The following is a 13,919-nucleotide window of genomic DNA, read 5'->3' as shown; positions in this document are numbered from 1 at the left end:
GTCTTGAGGGAAGTTGGAACCAATCACGAGAGAGTGTTTGATCAGCTGGGCGTATTGGTGGAGGGCGCATTCTTCCAACGGATGAGTGCTGTGTGCAAATGGGTGACGCAGACAGTTATTCGCTGGTTTTCTTCAGGAATGGGACACACTCGCTACCCGTTGTTTCTGTGATGCTTAAATGAACTTGTTTAACAAAACAATGCCGGTAAACTGAATGAGTTTGTTGTTAAGTAACACAGTGTATTTTATTGGTTCATACTGTGTGGACTTAATTAGTTTTTGCTTATGTTTTTAGGATTTGTGAAATAAGAAACAACTCCTATATCTGCAATTTGTTTCTTGCATGTATTTTATGGATTTATATACTCCAGATATTGTGAAGTTAGCCAAAACTCATCAAGCTCAAGGATCACACTAGTATTTTATAATAAATCTCATTTTATTTACTTTTCTATAACTATGTATGTATATTAATAAATCATACTAAGAATTCAATGTGTAATCTAAGTGCAATAAAAAGGCATAATAAAAACAATCAGTAATAATCATTGAAAATACATTTTATGCATTACTCATATTTTAAGGGAAGAATAGGAAGCATTGGCATATACTTAATTTGAGGGGGACGTTGGGCACAAAAAGATTTTGCAAACAGGCGTTGGGTCAAAAAAGGTTGGGTAACGCTGGACTAGGACCTGGGAGACCAGAGTTCGAACCCCACACAGCCATGAAGCTCCCTGGGTGACCTTGGGCCAGTCACTGCCTCTCAGCCTCAGAGGGAGGCAAGGATAAACCCCCTCTGAATACCACTGACCATGAAAACCCTTAGGGTTGCTGTAAGCCGGGATCGACTTGAAGGCAGTCCATTTCCATTTTTTCAAGTCTGGATAGCAACCACAGAAACAGACAAATATTTTGGAGGGGGGAGTTGAATTTTTTTTGGGGGGTGGAGTTCCTCCATGTAAGTACCATGAATTAAAGTCTTCAGTCTAGGTGAGGGTCATAAGATGCAGCATCTGCCGCACTGGTCTGTCCCTCCTTCTCTGCTGAGCACCCCCCCTCGGCCTCCTATTGAGCCCCTTCTTCACTCAAAGCTCTCAGCCGCAGCCCTTCTTAACCTTGGGGGCCGTGGCTCAGCGGCAGAGCATTGTGCTTCCTGCAGATGGTCCCAGGTACAATCCCAGGGATCTCCAAGTAGGCCTGGCTGGACCTCTTCCTGTTTGAGGGCCAGATGTGTCTTCCCCATCCATCTGACAAAAGCCTCCAGCAGGGCTGAAGGAACTCCTTCGTCTTCTGCCAATTTCTGTTTGCAAAGCCAAGACACTGTTCTGTTACAGAATTATTACACTTTCACAACAGGAAAAAGAATGGGTAAGTGTGGCATACTGGTTAGTGTTGGACTACGACCAGGAGACCAGGGTTTGAATCCCCACACAGCCATGAAGCTCCCTGGGTGACCTTGGTAAACCCCCTCTGAATACTGCTTACCATGAAAACCCTATTCATAGGGTCGCCATAAATTGGAATCGACTTGAAGGCAGTCCATCATTATTGTTATAATATATTCCTGATCCTACCCCATTAGGGAGCCCTTGGGAGGGGAGAATGCCAACTCAGCCGGCAGAGCCTAGTGTAAGGAAAATAAAAGCAGGGGCTGGAAGTCACATGACCAAGCTGTAGGATATTGGGCAAGTTCCTTTCAGTCCCACCCCTGCCACTGCCCTTTTTGGGGACTGGGCTTAAGTTATGTGGGTCTCAGCTGATCCAGCTGAACCTGGGCTAAGATGGGAGGGGTGGGGTTTTACTGGCTCAGCCAGGATGTTGGACTTATGCCAGCCTAGCCCAGCTGAGCTTGGACTCAGCCGTTTCACCCGGAGATCTGCCATAGTCTAACTAGAAAAAGGTCCTCAAACGCAAAGATGTATCACTGAACACTAAAGTCAGGATCATTTAGACCATGGTATTCCCGATCTCTATGTATGGATGTGAAAGTTGGACAGTTAAAAAAGCGGGTAAGAGAAAAATCAACTCATTTGAAATGTGGTGTTGGAGGAGAGCTTTGCGCATACCTTGGACTGCAAAAAAGACAAATAATCGGGTGTTAGAACAAATTAAACCAGAACTATCACTAGAAGCTAAAATGATGAAACTGAGGTTATCATACTTTGGACACATAATGAGAAGACATGATTCACTAGAAAAGACAATAATGCTGGGAAAAACAGAAGGGAATAGAAAAAGAGGAAGGCCAAACAAGAGATGGATTGATTCTATAACGGAAGCCACAGACCTGAACTTACAAGCTCTGAGCAGGGTGGTTCATGACAGATGCTATTGGAGGTCGCTGATTCATAGTGTCGCCATAAGTCGTAGTCAACTTGAAGGCACATAACAACAAAAACTTCCCTCAGACTGGCAAAATACATATAGGATTGCACCCTTGGTAAAGGAGGAAAAATAGACAATTCAACAAATTCATAAAAAGCTGGTCAATAGTTATACTGTCACGGAACCAATGTTATCAGGAAAATAAGTTCCCGTAGAAATTATTTTTATCAATTTGACAAATATTCATGTATAGAGGTATATTTCTTCCTCTTTAGCAATTGATAGAATGTTCGTGGCAATTTTTTTAATGTATTTAGATGTATATATCTTACATTAAAAAAAAGACATCACTTTCTGCTTTAATTTGATGCGGCTTTTCAGGGGATGCCAAGTAAAAATCTTCCAGATTCAAGAGGATGCATTTTATTCCTATTGGATTCAACTCTTAGCCAAACATTATGGAAAAGCAGAGAGAATGCATCTGGGCGAGGGCTTTCTGGGAGTATGTGTGTCGAAATGGTTTCTCTTCCTGTCTATAGTAGAAGTGAGAAATCTCAGGCTTGGGAGATGAATGTAGCCCTCCAGGCTTCTCCATCTGGCTCTTGGAGCCCTGCCCAGGCCAAGCTCTATCCTCCAGGCCACATTCCTCACCAGTCCAGCTGAAATGTGAAATGGAACTGTGATAGATTCATATTCCATATTCAAATCTCTTCTATATTTTCTCTCCTGTATTAATTCTTTTGATGAGTAGCGCGGCATGTATTTCCATGCTCCAGGCATTTAGGCAGCTTCTCCTGTGTGAATTCTTTGATGAAAAATGAGCTATATCCATGTGAGGCTCTTTCCACACTCCATGCATTGGTATGGTTTCTCTCTCATGCAAAGTGAAACTTGTCTACTATTTCAAGCTCTTTGCACCACCAAGCATTTCTATGGTTTCTCCCCTGTATGAATTCTTTGGAGAATAGTTAAGTATGACATCCAACAGAAGCTCTTTCCACTTCATTTAAATGGTTTCTCCCCTTTGTGAATACTTCCATGCGAAGTAAAGTCTCTCTTCTGAGAGAAGCTCTTCCCACAGTCCAAGCATTTGTATGGTTTCTCCCCTTTGTGAATACTTCCATGCGAAGTAAAGTCTCTCTTCTGAGAGAAGCTCTTCCCACAGTCCAAACGTTTGTATGGTTTCTCCCCTTTGTGAATACTTCCATGCGAAGTAAAGTCTCTCTTCTGAGAGAAGCTCTTCCCACAGTCCAAACGTTTGTATGGTTTCTCCCCTTTGTGAATACTTCCATGCGAAGTAAGGTCTCTCTTCTGAGAGAAGCTCTTCCCACAGTCCAAGCATTTGTATGGTTTCTCACCAGTATGAATTCTTCGATAAACAGCGAGGTGTGACTGACACAAACTTTTCCCACACTCCCAAGTTTCTCCACTGTATGAATTCTTTGATGAGTAGTGAGATATGTTTTCAGTCAGATGTTCTTTCTGCTCCAAGCATGTATTTGTTTCTTTCTCTTTTTCTATTTTTTCCTTTGGACCAGGATTTGATAGTAGTCACTGCCCTGAGTAGTGGATTTATTTCTCCTCTTCTCTTCTCCTTCGATTTTCCTTCTGTGCTGCTTCCTCTTTATACAGTTGTCTCTTTCTGAGATCACTCCATGCACTTCTCCCTGATTCTGTTTCCCATTCATGACCTGAATTTTGATGGGGTTTAATATGATTGGGTTTTTTTCAGGGAATGCTGAGTAAAAATCTTCCAAGTCCAGGAGGGCCCATTTTATAACTATTGGATTAAAGGTTTAGCAAAACACCATGCAAATGTAGAGAGTGCATGTCTTTGATGCGACAAGCATTTATGAGGTTTCTCCTGCATGAATTCTTTGATGAGAAGTGAGCTGTCTCTTCCCTGTGAAGCTCTTCCCACATTCCAAGCATTTATACTGTTTCTCCCCTGTATGAATTCTTTGATGAGTAGTGAGATGTGTCTTCTGATGGAAGTTCTTTCCACACTTGAAGCATTTAAATGATTTCTCCTCTGTGTGATCACCTTGGTGCAAAGTGAGACTTATCTTCTGTGTGAAGCTCTTTCCAAACCCCAAGCATGTAAATGGTTTCTCCCCTGTGTGAATTCTTTGATGCGAAGTGAGCTGTGTCCCCCGACTGAAGCTCTTTCCACACTCAAAGCATTTAAATCGTTTCTCTCCTGTGTGAATACCTCGGTGCAAAGTGAGACTTATCTTGTGTGTGAAGCTCTTTCCACACTCCAAACATGTAAATGGCTTCACCCCTGTGTGAATTCTTTGATGTGAAGTGAGTTGTGTCCCCCGACTGAAGGTCTTTCCACACTCCAAGCACTTAAATGGTTTCTCCCCTTTGTGGATTTTTTGATGCGAATTGAGACAAAACTTGTCTTTGAAGCACTTTCCACACTCCAAGCATTCAAACGGTTTCTCTCCTGTGTGGATTCTTTGATGAGAAGTCAGATGTGTCCTCCAATTAAAGCTCTTTCCACACTCCAAGCATTGATATGGTTTCTCCCCTGTGTGAATACTTTGATGTGAAGTGAGACTTATCTTGTGAGTGAAGCTCTTTCCACACTCCAAGCATGTAAATGGTTTCTCCCCCGTGTGAATTTTTTGATGCCGAGTGAGATTTGTCTTCTGACAGAAGCTCTTCCCACACTCCAAGCATGTAAATGGCTTCACCCCTGTGTGAATTCTTTGATGAGAAGTGAGGTGCGTCTTCTGACAGAAGCTCTTTCCACACTCTAAGCATTTAAATGGTTTCTTCCCTGTGTGAATACTTTGATGTCGTCTGTGACTTATCTTGTGTGTGAAGCTCTTTCCACACTCCAAGCATTTATATAGTTTCTCCCCTGTATGACTTCTTTGATGTGAAGTAAGACTTTTCTTATACATAAAGCACTTTCCACACTCCAAGCATTTATGTCGTTTCTCCCCTGTATGAATTCTTTTATGAGAATTGAGACTTGTCTTCTGTGTGAAGCTCTTTCCACAAACCAAGCATGTAAATGGCCTCTCCCCTGTGTGAGTTCTTTGATGAGAAGTGAGATATCTCTTCTGCATAAAGATATTTCCACATACCAAGCATTTATACAGTTTTTCCCCTGTGTGAATACTTTGGTGCAAAGTGAGATGTGACTTATTATGTAAGTTCTTTCCACACTCCAAGCATTTATATGGCTTCTCCCCTGTGTGGTTTCTTGGATTGTTAGCAAGGTGTTTTTTCTGACAGAAGCTCTGTCCACATTCCAAGTAAGTATTTGTTTCTTTCCTTTTCCCCATTTTTCCTTGGACTGGGATATGGTGGTAGTCACTGCCCTGAGAAGTTAGAGGTTTCTTCCTCTTCTCTTGTCCTTCAGTGTTCCTTATCTGCTGCCTTCTTTTTGTGTATGTTGGGCCTTCTGGGAACACCCCACGTAGTTGTCCCAGATTCTCTGTTTTCCATTCATAACCTGTTGCAAAGAAGAGAAGAAACTGTTACGAGCCTGAGACAGACATGGAGCCTCTAATCATTGAACAACCACAAACAGTGTTTGAGATCATGGAAGAATGGAAAAGCCTGAGCTGGGAGTCAGATCTTACCATCCATGTAGCTGCTGCTGCTAAACAGACAGCAGATGTTCTATAGACTATTTGATCCGGTCCCTGAATACGAGAGCTCAACTCCCAGCTCAGACAACAAGCTCAGTGGGTGGACTTCAGCAGTCACCCTAAGCCTAGCCTACCTGCATTCTCTTCTGAGCTGTTGGGAGAAATGGCAGGATAGACATATATTAAAATAAAAAGGAGAAGACCTGTCATTTACTGTCAGAAATTGTCCCTGACAGGCAGAAGATCCCAAGCTGAATCAGTGAATTCTCCAATTAAATGATCTGTGAAGGAGCCCTTGGATGTGCTCGGCCTCAGAACTTGGGAGAGATCCTGCCAGTCAGAGCAATGATTTTGGCAGGGCTGTTCTGTCAGGCTTCTGGGATGTAGGATGGCTCCAGTCTCTATTTGCATTTATTGCAGCTCTCGACCTTTCCTGCTGCTGACTGTAAACTTTCCGCCGAGAGACCAGAAGAGAAGTATGTGAGATTCTAAAATATTTAGGAGAAGGGGCATGGGTGATGCCGCCACAATTTTAGTGATCATAGGCAGCCAGTAATATAGCCATGGGGAGATGACAAATTTCCAGCTGTGCCCACGTAGATACTCAGTGCAACATCAGCACCGGGACTGATGGGAGGAGTTGCTGCACTTGGTGTTGGGCCAAGGAGACAGCAAGCTAGGATTGCTGATGGTGTACCATCCACCTAGGTGCCCAGAAGCTTCTCTGACTTAGCTAGCAGAGGCAATCTCACATGTGCTGTTGGAGGAGTCCAGAATGATTGTCATGGGTGAGTTCCATATCAGTGCTGAAGATCCTTCTTATTTATTTATTTATTCATTCCTTAATTACATTTATATCCTGCCCCTTCCTCCCAGAAGGAGCCCAGCTCTTCTGGCTTGGGACTTCATGGCCTCCATGATAAACATGGGACTGCCTCAAATTGTCAGTAGTCCAACACACAAGGCAGGGTACAGCCTCGATTTGAGTTTTGCTCCAGGTGGAGGAAGGCGTGGTCTTGAAATAAGAAGGTAGATATCACCCCATTATCATGGTCGGATCACTTCCTGGTGAACTTTGGACTTATGGCTCTGATCCTCCTCTGCAGGGGTAGTGGACAGATTAAGATGGATAGAATGGATTCCTGAGTGTCCTGAGTGGCTGTGAAGGGTTCCAGAAGATCAGACAACCCTGTTGAAGCCCTTGAGATGCGGCAGACATGGTCATCCCTGCGCACCCTCTCTGGCCTTGTGGAGCCTGTTCTGCACCTTGTGCAATGAACCAGCCTGGAAACACTTGGGCGTGCAAGTGGGGAAGAGTAAGCTGTGAAGCTGACTATCCACAATCGAAACAACATAACTGTAGCTATTGTGTGGTAGTGAGGACAGCAAATAAGTCCCCCTCTCTCTCTCCACTGCATTCTCAAGTAGCCGTCCAGTGGTGCTTTTTCTTACTGTCTGGGGTCTGTTAACACCTACTCCAAGAAATGGAGTTGTAGACCCTTCGGAAGCCCACTGTGAATTGTTTGCAAGTTGGTTCGGAGGGTAAAGTCGCTCGCCTCCATAGCAATCTTGACACCACAGCCACATTCACTGCAGTCTCCAGTGAGATGTCCGGTACAACGTAAGTTGTAACTTCTTGGGATCAATTTTCAGTTAATGTGGCCTGATGGCATGAGCAGAGCGCTCGCTACAATGTGGCCAGCAACGTGTCTCCTCGGCCCCACTTGGCTTATTTAAGTTTGCCGAGTGGATATGACCAACTGGATCCGGGGTGTGGTCAACACATCTCTGGGGGAGGGAGTGGTCCCAGCCACCCTGAAAGCAGCAATGAACTGATGGTTTCTGAAAAAGCCCACTTTGAAACAATTATCCATTGGGGAGGACAGGAGGAGTGCAACCCTGCTATTCTTATTTGATCTCTCAGCAGCTTTTGATACCATCAACCGTGTTACATTTCCAAGCTGACTTATAAGATGGGTATTGGAGGCACTGTCTTAGAGTGGTTCCGATCCTATCTCCAGGCTTAGTTTCAGAGAACAGCATTGGGTGATTGTCTTTCAGCTTCCTGGAAGTTGCACTGTGGAATGCCACAGGGCACCATCTTGTCCCCAGTGCTGTGTAACATCTACATGAAGCCGTTGGTCATTAGGCAATACGGGGTGAGGTGTCAGCAGTATGCCATTTATACCCAGCTCTATTTCTCTGGAACGTCTGAATTGGAAGAGCCCATGGAAGCCGTGGACTGGTGCCTAAACTCGGTGATGGGCTGGATGAGGGCCAACGAAACTGATTGAATCCTGGCAAGATGGCGGTGCTGTGGGTGAGTGGTTCCTAAGTCCGAATAACTGGTCAACGGCCTGCTTTGGACAGGGCCATCCTCCACCAGAAAGAGCAGGTTTGTATTCCGGGTGTGCTCCTGGATCCATCTTTGTCACGAGAGGCTCAGGATACTGCCAAAAAGGTTCCTGGCTGCTGAAAGAATTGAACTGGCTGCCAGTTAGCTACTGGCCTAATTTCAAGGTGCTGGTTTTGACATATAAAGCCTCGTGCCACTCGGGGCCAGGATACCTGAAAAATCATCCCACCCTTCTATCTTTTATCCCAGTCTGCATCTGTACTGGAATTGTTTTTAAGATGCTTTTTATTGTTCACTTCTTGTCTGACATCCTGGGCTCCTTTTGAAAGGGTGCAGTATATCAATTTAAATAAATAAATAAATAAAATAGTAAATATGCAAGCATGCTCATTGTCATATTATCATATTTTCTAAATGATATTGTCATCAACTATGCTAACAGGGAGCCTTACCGAAAGAGGCAACAACTTGACCATTCTCCTCCATGACCTCCCTGTGCAGCGCCCTCTGGTGGGGATCCAGCAGAGCACACTCCTCCTCCGTGAAGAACACAGCCACCTCCTCAAAGGACACCGGACCCTGAGAGGAAAGGAAAGAGTGGCCCCTTTATGTCTAAAACAAAGATTATTAGCTTACTATATTCCAGAAGACTCATCAAGGAAGGGAGAGTGGGTACTATCCTGCAGAAATGAGGCCTTCTCGAGTGTCATTCACAGCCTCCCTAGCAGGCAGCTTTGACAGGAGCCAAGAGAAGGAGAGAAATTCATCCAGGCCCAGGAGGTGAGCAGAGGACAGAGGCACCCCCCAGCCTCTCTCCCCGCACTGATCCTCCCCCTACCTGATCCTCCTCCACAGCAGCTGCTTCCCCTCCACCACAAAGAAGAGACTGCTGGGGATGTCTTGTTGGCATCATTTCATCTCCTGTGAGAGAGAAAAGTGGTGGGAAGCCAGCAGCAGCACATGCATGCCTCAGAGGTAAAGTGGCATATGTCTAAGTACATGGTGATACTGCAAATCCATTGTACATATTTTGGTTCTTCCTATGCCTTGTATAGTTCAGTTGCATGAAAGAGCAATTCTCCCCATTTAGACACTTGGCCAGAAATCCAAGTGGTTGTTTAAGTCCTCAAGTGCTGAAAATATATTTATTACTGAACTGCAGAAAAGGGTGTAGAGAAGCAAATCACCCCTCCCCGCAATAATTTAGGAGAACACAAATGAATCCTATGAATTTCTGGAACAATCAATAAGAGGAAGATCAAGTCAGTTCTTACCGAGTGAGGTGGCACGTCTGTCACTCTCCTGAACGTTCCCCCTTTGCAGGGAACACTCTCTGGCGTCCGACGGCGCCTTCTGTGACTCCAGGAAATCAGAGGCCTCTTCTCCAAACAGACCCTTCACCTGAAAGAACAATGAGGATGTCGAAGGCAGTGAATGGGGAGAAGGATTAGAAAATACATGATAGAGGCAAAAGGCCTTGGGGAGATCAGGAAATTCCTCCGGCTATGATTTCCAGAAAAGGTTTGACAATTATAGAGTGTTTCAAGACCTCCCTCCTCACATTTGTCCCTTGGGACTATCCGGATGAAACTCTCTCTCACCTGCTGCTCTGCCTGCTTCTCGTCCTCTGCCTGGCTCAGGAGGAAACCTTCGGCCAGGGCCACCGCCTGGGAAGTGGTCTCCGCTCCACATTCCCTCACCCAGCTCTCTATCTCCGGTGGAAGGACCATCAAGAACTGCTCCAGGATCACCAGATCCAGGATCTGATCCTTTGTGTGGTGCTCTGGCTTCAGCCACCGACGGCAGAGATGGTGGAGTCGGCTGCAAACTTCTCTGGGCCCTTTGCCCTCCTGGTAGCAGAAATTCCCCAGGGCTCCCATGCTGGTTGCTATACAGACCTCTTCCTGCTTCAAGGTCAGCTGAATCTTGGTCTTCCATCCTTCATCACTGTTGCAAGGAAGCCTTCAACAAGGCCCCAAAGACTCCTCCTTCTTCTGCCAAATGCCGTCCTAACTGGAGGTTACAAGTCCTGTAAAGTCAAAGCATTGCTGCTGAATTCAAAGACAAAAAGAAAAATGAATGGGGAGGGAGGAGGGATTTTATGGGATAAATATGGTCTCTTTTTCGAAAGAAAGAAAGAAAGAAAGAAAGAAAGAAAGAAAGAAAGAAAGAAAGAAAGAAAGAAAGAAAGAAAGAAAGAAAGAAAGAAAGAAAGAAAGAAAGAAAGAAGTGTTTGGGAGTTTCCTTCACGTGAGGCCTGTGAATTAAAGCCTTCAGTATGGTTGCGAAACAGAAGGTGCAACATGCCTCCCAGTGGTCTGTCCTCTACAGCTCATGGGAGCATAAGAAGAGCCTGGCTACTGGATCAGACCAAAGGCCCAACCAGAAGGCCCAATGGGAAGCCTGCAAACAGGTCATGGGCACAACAGCAGCTCTCCCTACATGTAATCCAAAGCAAGTGGTATTCAGAGGCCACTGATGCTGAAGCGGCTGGAGACAATCTTTATATACCCAGTTGATCACTGTGCTTTTCAGGTGAGGGCCTCCTGGAGAAACTATCTCTTCAGGAGGTGCGTTCCACACAACAAAGGAAGCCGACCTTTAGTGCTGTGGTGCCTACCCTTTGGGATTGACTCCCCTTAAATATTAGACTGGTGCAATCTCATAATTATTATTTTGGTTCCTACTGAACACCCTCATTTGAAATGTGGTGTTGGAGGAGAGCTTTGCGCATACCATGGACTGCGAAAAAGACAAATAATTGAGTGTTAGAACAAGTTAAACCAGAACTGTCACTAGAAGCTGAAATGATGAAACTGAGGTTATACTTTGGACACATTATGAGAAGACATGATTCACTGGAAAAGACAGTAATGCTGGGAAAAACAGAAGGGAACAGAAAAAGAGGAAGGCCAAACAAGAGATGGATTGTTTCCATAAAGGAAACCACAGACCTGAAAGTGCAAGATCTGAACAGGGTGGTTTATGACAGATGCTATTGGAGGTCACTGATTCATAGGGTCGCCATAAGTCAAAATCAGCTGGAAGTCACATAACGCACACATTGAAAACCTTCCTCTTTCAGCAAGCCTTTTAAGTAGAGACCTTATCCCAATCTGCATCTGTGCTGGAACTGCGTTTTAGATGTTTTAAAAGATTTTTTCCCCAAAGTTTTTTTAAAAGATGTTTTTAAAATGTTTTAAGACGTTTTGTTTTTAAGTATTTTTAAAAAGATTTTTGTTTTTAAGATCTGCTTTTACAATGTTTTTAGTGTTTCATTATTTGTTGTTTGTTGCCTGGGCTCTTTTTGGGAGGAAGGGTGAAAATAATAATAACAGAAAAAGAAGAAGAAGCCATTTAAGCAATATATAAATCAATAAACCATAACAATTCTAGTAGGCATTGATAGCTTTGTCCTTCATGTGCTGTCCAATTTGGTTGCCATCACTCCACAGTGTGGAAGCGATTTACATAGTTTTAACCATGTATCGTGCCAAGAAGTACTGAGCCCCATCATATTTTCTGGACACAGTCACATTTATTTAGCTGAACAACTAGGGTCCCTCAAAAGGGCTGTGCAGTGGCCTCCACAGACCATAAATACACCACTCAGCTAAAGCCTGTCTTGAATCTCTCTCTCCCCCCCCCCGTTCAGCTGCATTCAATGGCCCTGGGTTCTAGTATGATGAGGGAGAAAGACTTCTCCATCCCGTCTCTCAATTTTACACACCTTTATCACCACCCCCTTTCCTTGGCTTCTAAGTTAAACAGCCCCAATACCTTGAAGTCCTCTCACTCAACTACGGAGATGCCAGCGGATTAATTTGCAGATTTGTAGACAGTTCAATAACCTACTGAGGTCAATTAAGTGTAACACATACATTTCCAGCTAAACTTATACCTTGCCCGCCCCCACCCCATTATTCTGACATATATTCAGTTGTTTAATTTCAAAACAAAATATCATTTCTCTGCATCGTCTGCTGTGCGGTACACTACTTCTACACATGGAGGTTCCAGTCCTCTCACAGTTAATGAGCTGCCTCGCTGGGCCAGACCAAAGATGCCCACGGGCAGCGGCGTCCTGTTCCCAGCAGCGACCGCCTTTCCTGCCGAGGAGGCCACAAGTTGAGGAACTGGGATCCACCGGCTCTGCCGGAAGGATTTTCTCCTCTCCCGATTTCATTGTTATTATTACGAGTAGTAAAATGATCGTGGTGATGATTCAAATGTATATTCTGCCCTTCCCCCATAAGGGACCCCCGTCCCTTCCCACCTTTTTGCGCCCACCTTCTAAGGCTTTCGTGTCGCGCTCCAAGAGTCTCCCCCTCTGACCAGGGCTCGGCCGCGGGCAAAACTGCACCAGACGGGGCAGGCTGGCATGGGAGGCGAGAGCCGGTGCCCGACCGAGGGAGCCCTCCGCCTTCCCACTCGGAAGCGCCCCCTTCTCCCCGTTTCAATGGCGGATCTCCCTCCCCCTTCCCCAGGCACCCTCCCCTTCACCCCACAGCCCCACGGGGAACTCACCGGATCCCCGAAGGGAAGCACCGACGCAGCCCGTCGCCAAAGAGTCCACGGCAGGGAAGCGGCTGGCAAGGGGCTCTGGAGGACCCAGCCTCCCCCTCCCCAACTCTCCTTCCTCTCTAGGAATCCGGCTCAGTGACCTTAACCCTTCCGCGGCCAACCTCGTCCTCTTCTCTGCAAGAAGGGGTCCGTTTTGCCTCCTCCCGGGCGCGCCCTTTCCCCCTCGGCCCAGGATGGGAGCCAACAGGAAGGAAGGTGTGATGTTCCTATATATTAGTGTATATATGGTAAGTGCTGGTTGTTTAGAGTATACATGGTAAGCAGTGAAAGAGGAGGGGGAGTGAATGGGCAATAGAATGCTTGATGATTGGCTGAATGTTTAAAATGGCTGACAGTATAAATGAAAGGATGACAGGTAAATCTGGGTGAATGTGAGGTGGTGAATTGTGGAATCTGGGGGGAGAAGAGAAAGAGTGGATTCCTTGGTGGGGTTTAGAGAGTTGTTTACCAGGAGGGAGGTGGAGTTCGGATTAGTATTGAGTAAAACCATATGCTTATGTGCCTTAAGAAGAAATCTTGTTAATCTTGTTAGCTTTGTTATCTGTAATAAATACTTAATTTGGTTTACCAAAGGCCTGATCCTTGGCTGGGGTTTCACAGACCAGAAGGGAGGGTAAGGTAATGACCAAGGCTGAAGGGGAACTGTAACAAATGGTGGCAGCGGTGAAGAGAATAACAATACCAGTATTCAGAGTCTCTGGGAATACTAGTATTGGGACGTTACTGGTGGTTGCCTAGCAGGGGGATCTGTTGAGATCTGTGCTAGAGTGGGGAGAGAAATCATAAGAGAGAGCAGTCCGGACTGGTGGAGTCCCTGGTGGTGCCTAGAGACAGGCAGTAACCACGAGCATGTAGGAACCTGACAGGGAGAGCCAGGGAAGGACGCCTCACATGTGGTGTCAGTAGCGGTGGGATACGAACAACAGAGAATCCAGATACGAACCAAAGAGAGTCCCAAAGACACGTGGTGACAAAGGAGACTACGTCACAGGTGTTGGCTGTAGCAGTGAGATACGAATACTAGACAATCCCTAATAGTT

At 45.4% G+C, this 13,919-nt stretch overlaps 1 protein-coding gene across 4 annotated transcripts; it reads right to left on the bottom strand.

The window, feature by feature from the left end:
* Nucleotides 1-446: 446 nt before the first annotated feature.
* LOC133381582 (zinc finger protein 260-like) lies at nt 447-13,052 on the bottom strand. Of its 4 annotated transcripts, none has more exons than XR_009761700.1 (7): nt 12,823-13,052; nt 9,897-10,324; nt 9,570-9,696; nt 9,134-9,216; nt 8,748-8,874; nt 2,301-5,800; nt 447-1,303 (listed from the first exon to the last, which is right to left on the bottom strand). XR_009761700.1 is itself a non-coding variant. In XM_061620875.1 (6 exons), the coding sequence occupies exons 2-6, from the start codon at nt 10,173-10,175 to the stop codon at nt 4,179-4,181; spliced, it is 2,238 nt and encodes a 745-aa protein (XP_061476859.1). In that variant the 5' UTR covers nt 10,176-10,324; nt 12,823-13,052; the 3' UTR covers nt 447-4,178. The 4 variants fall into 4 exon arrangements, 2 of the variants coding, with proteins under 2 accessions (XP_061476859.1, XP_061476860.1); XR_009761699.1 differs by having other exon boundaries at nt 447-2,439; nt 2,661-5,800; XM_061620875.1 differs by having other exon boundaries at nt 447-5,800.
* Between the last annotated feature and the right edge of the window lie 867 nt (nt 13,053-13,919).

The sequence above is a fragment of the Rhineura floridana genome, chromosome 3 (assembly GCF_030035675.1).
Source record: "Rhineura floridana isolate rRhiFlo1 chromosome 3, rRhiFlo1.hap2, whole genome shotgun sequence".
NCBI lineage: Eukaryota > Metazoa > Chordata > Lepidosauria > Squamata > Rhineuridae > Rhineura > Rhineura floridana.
Note: the sequence above shows the minus strand (reverse complement) of the source record. Positions and strands in the feature narration are given on the sequence as shown.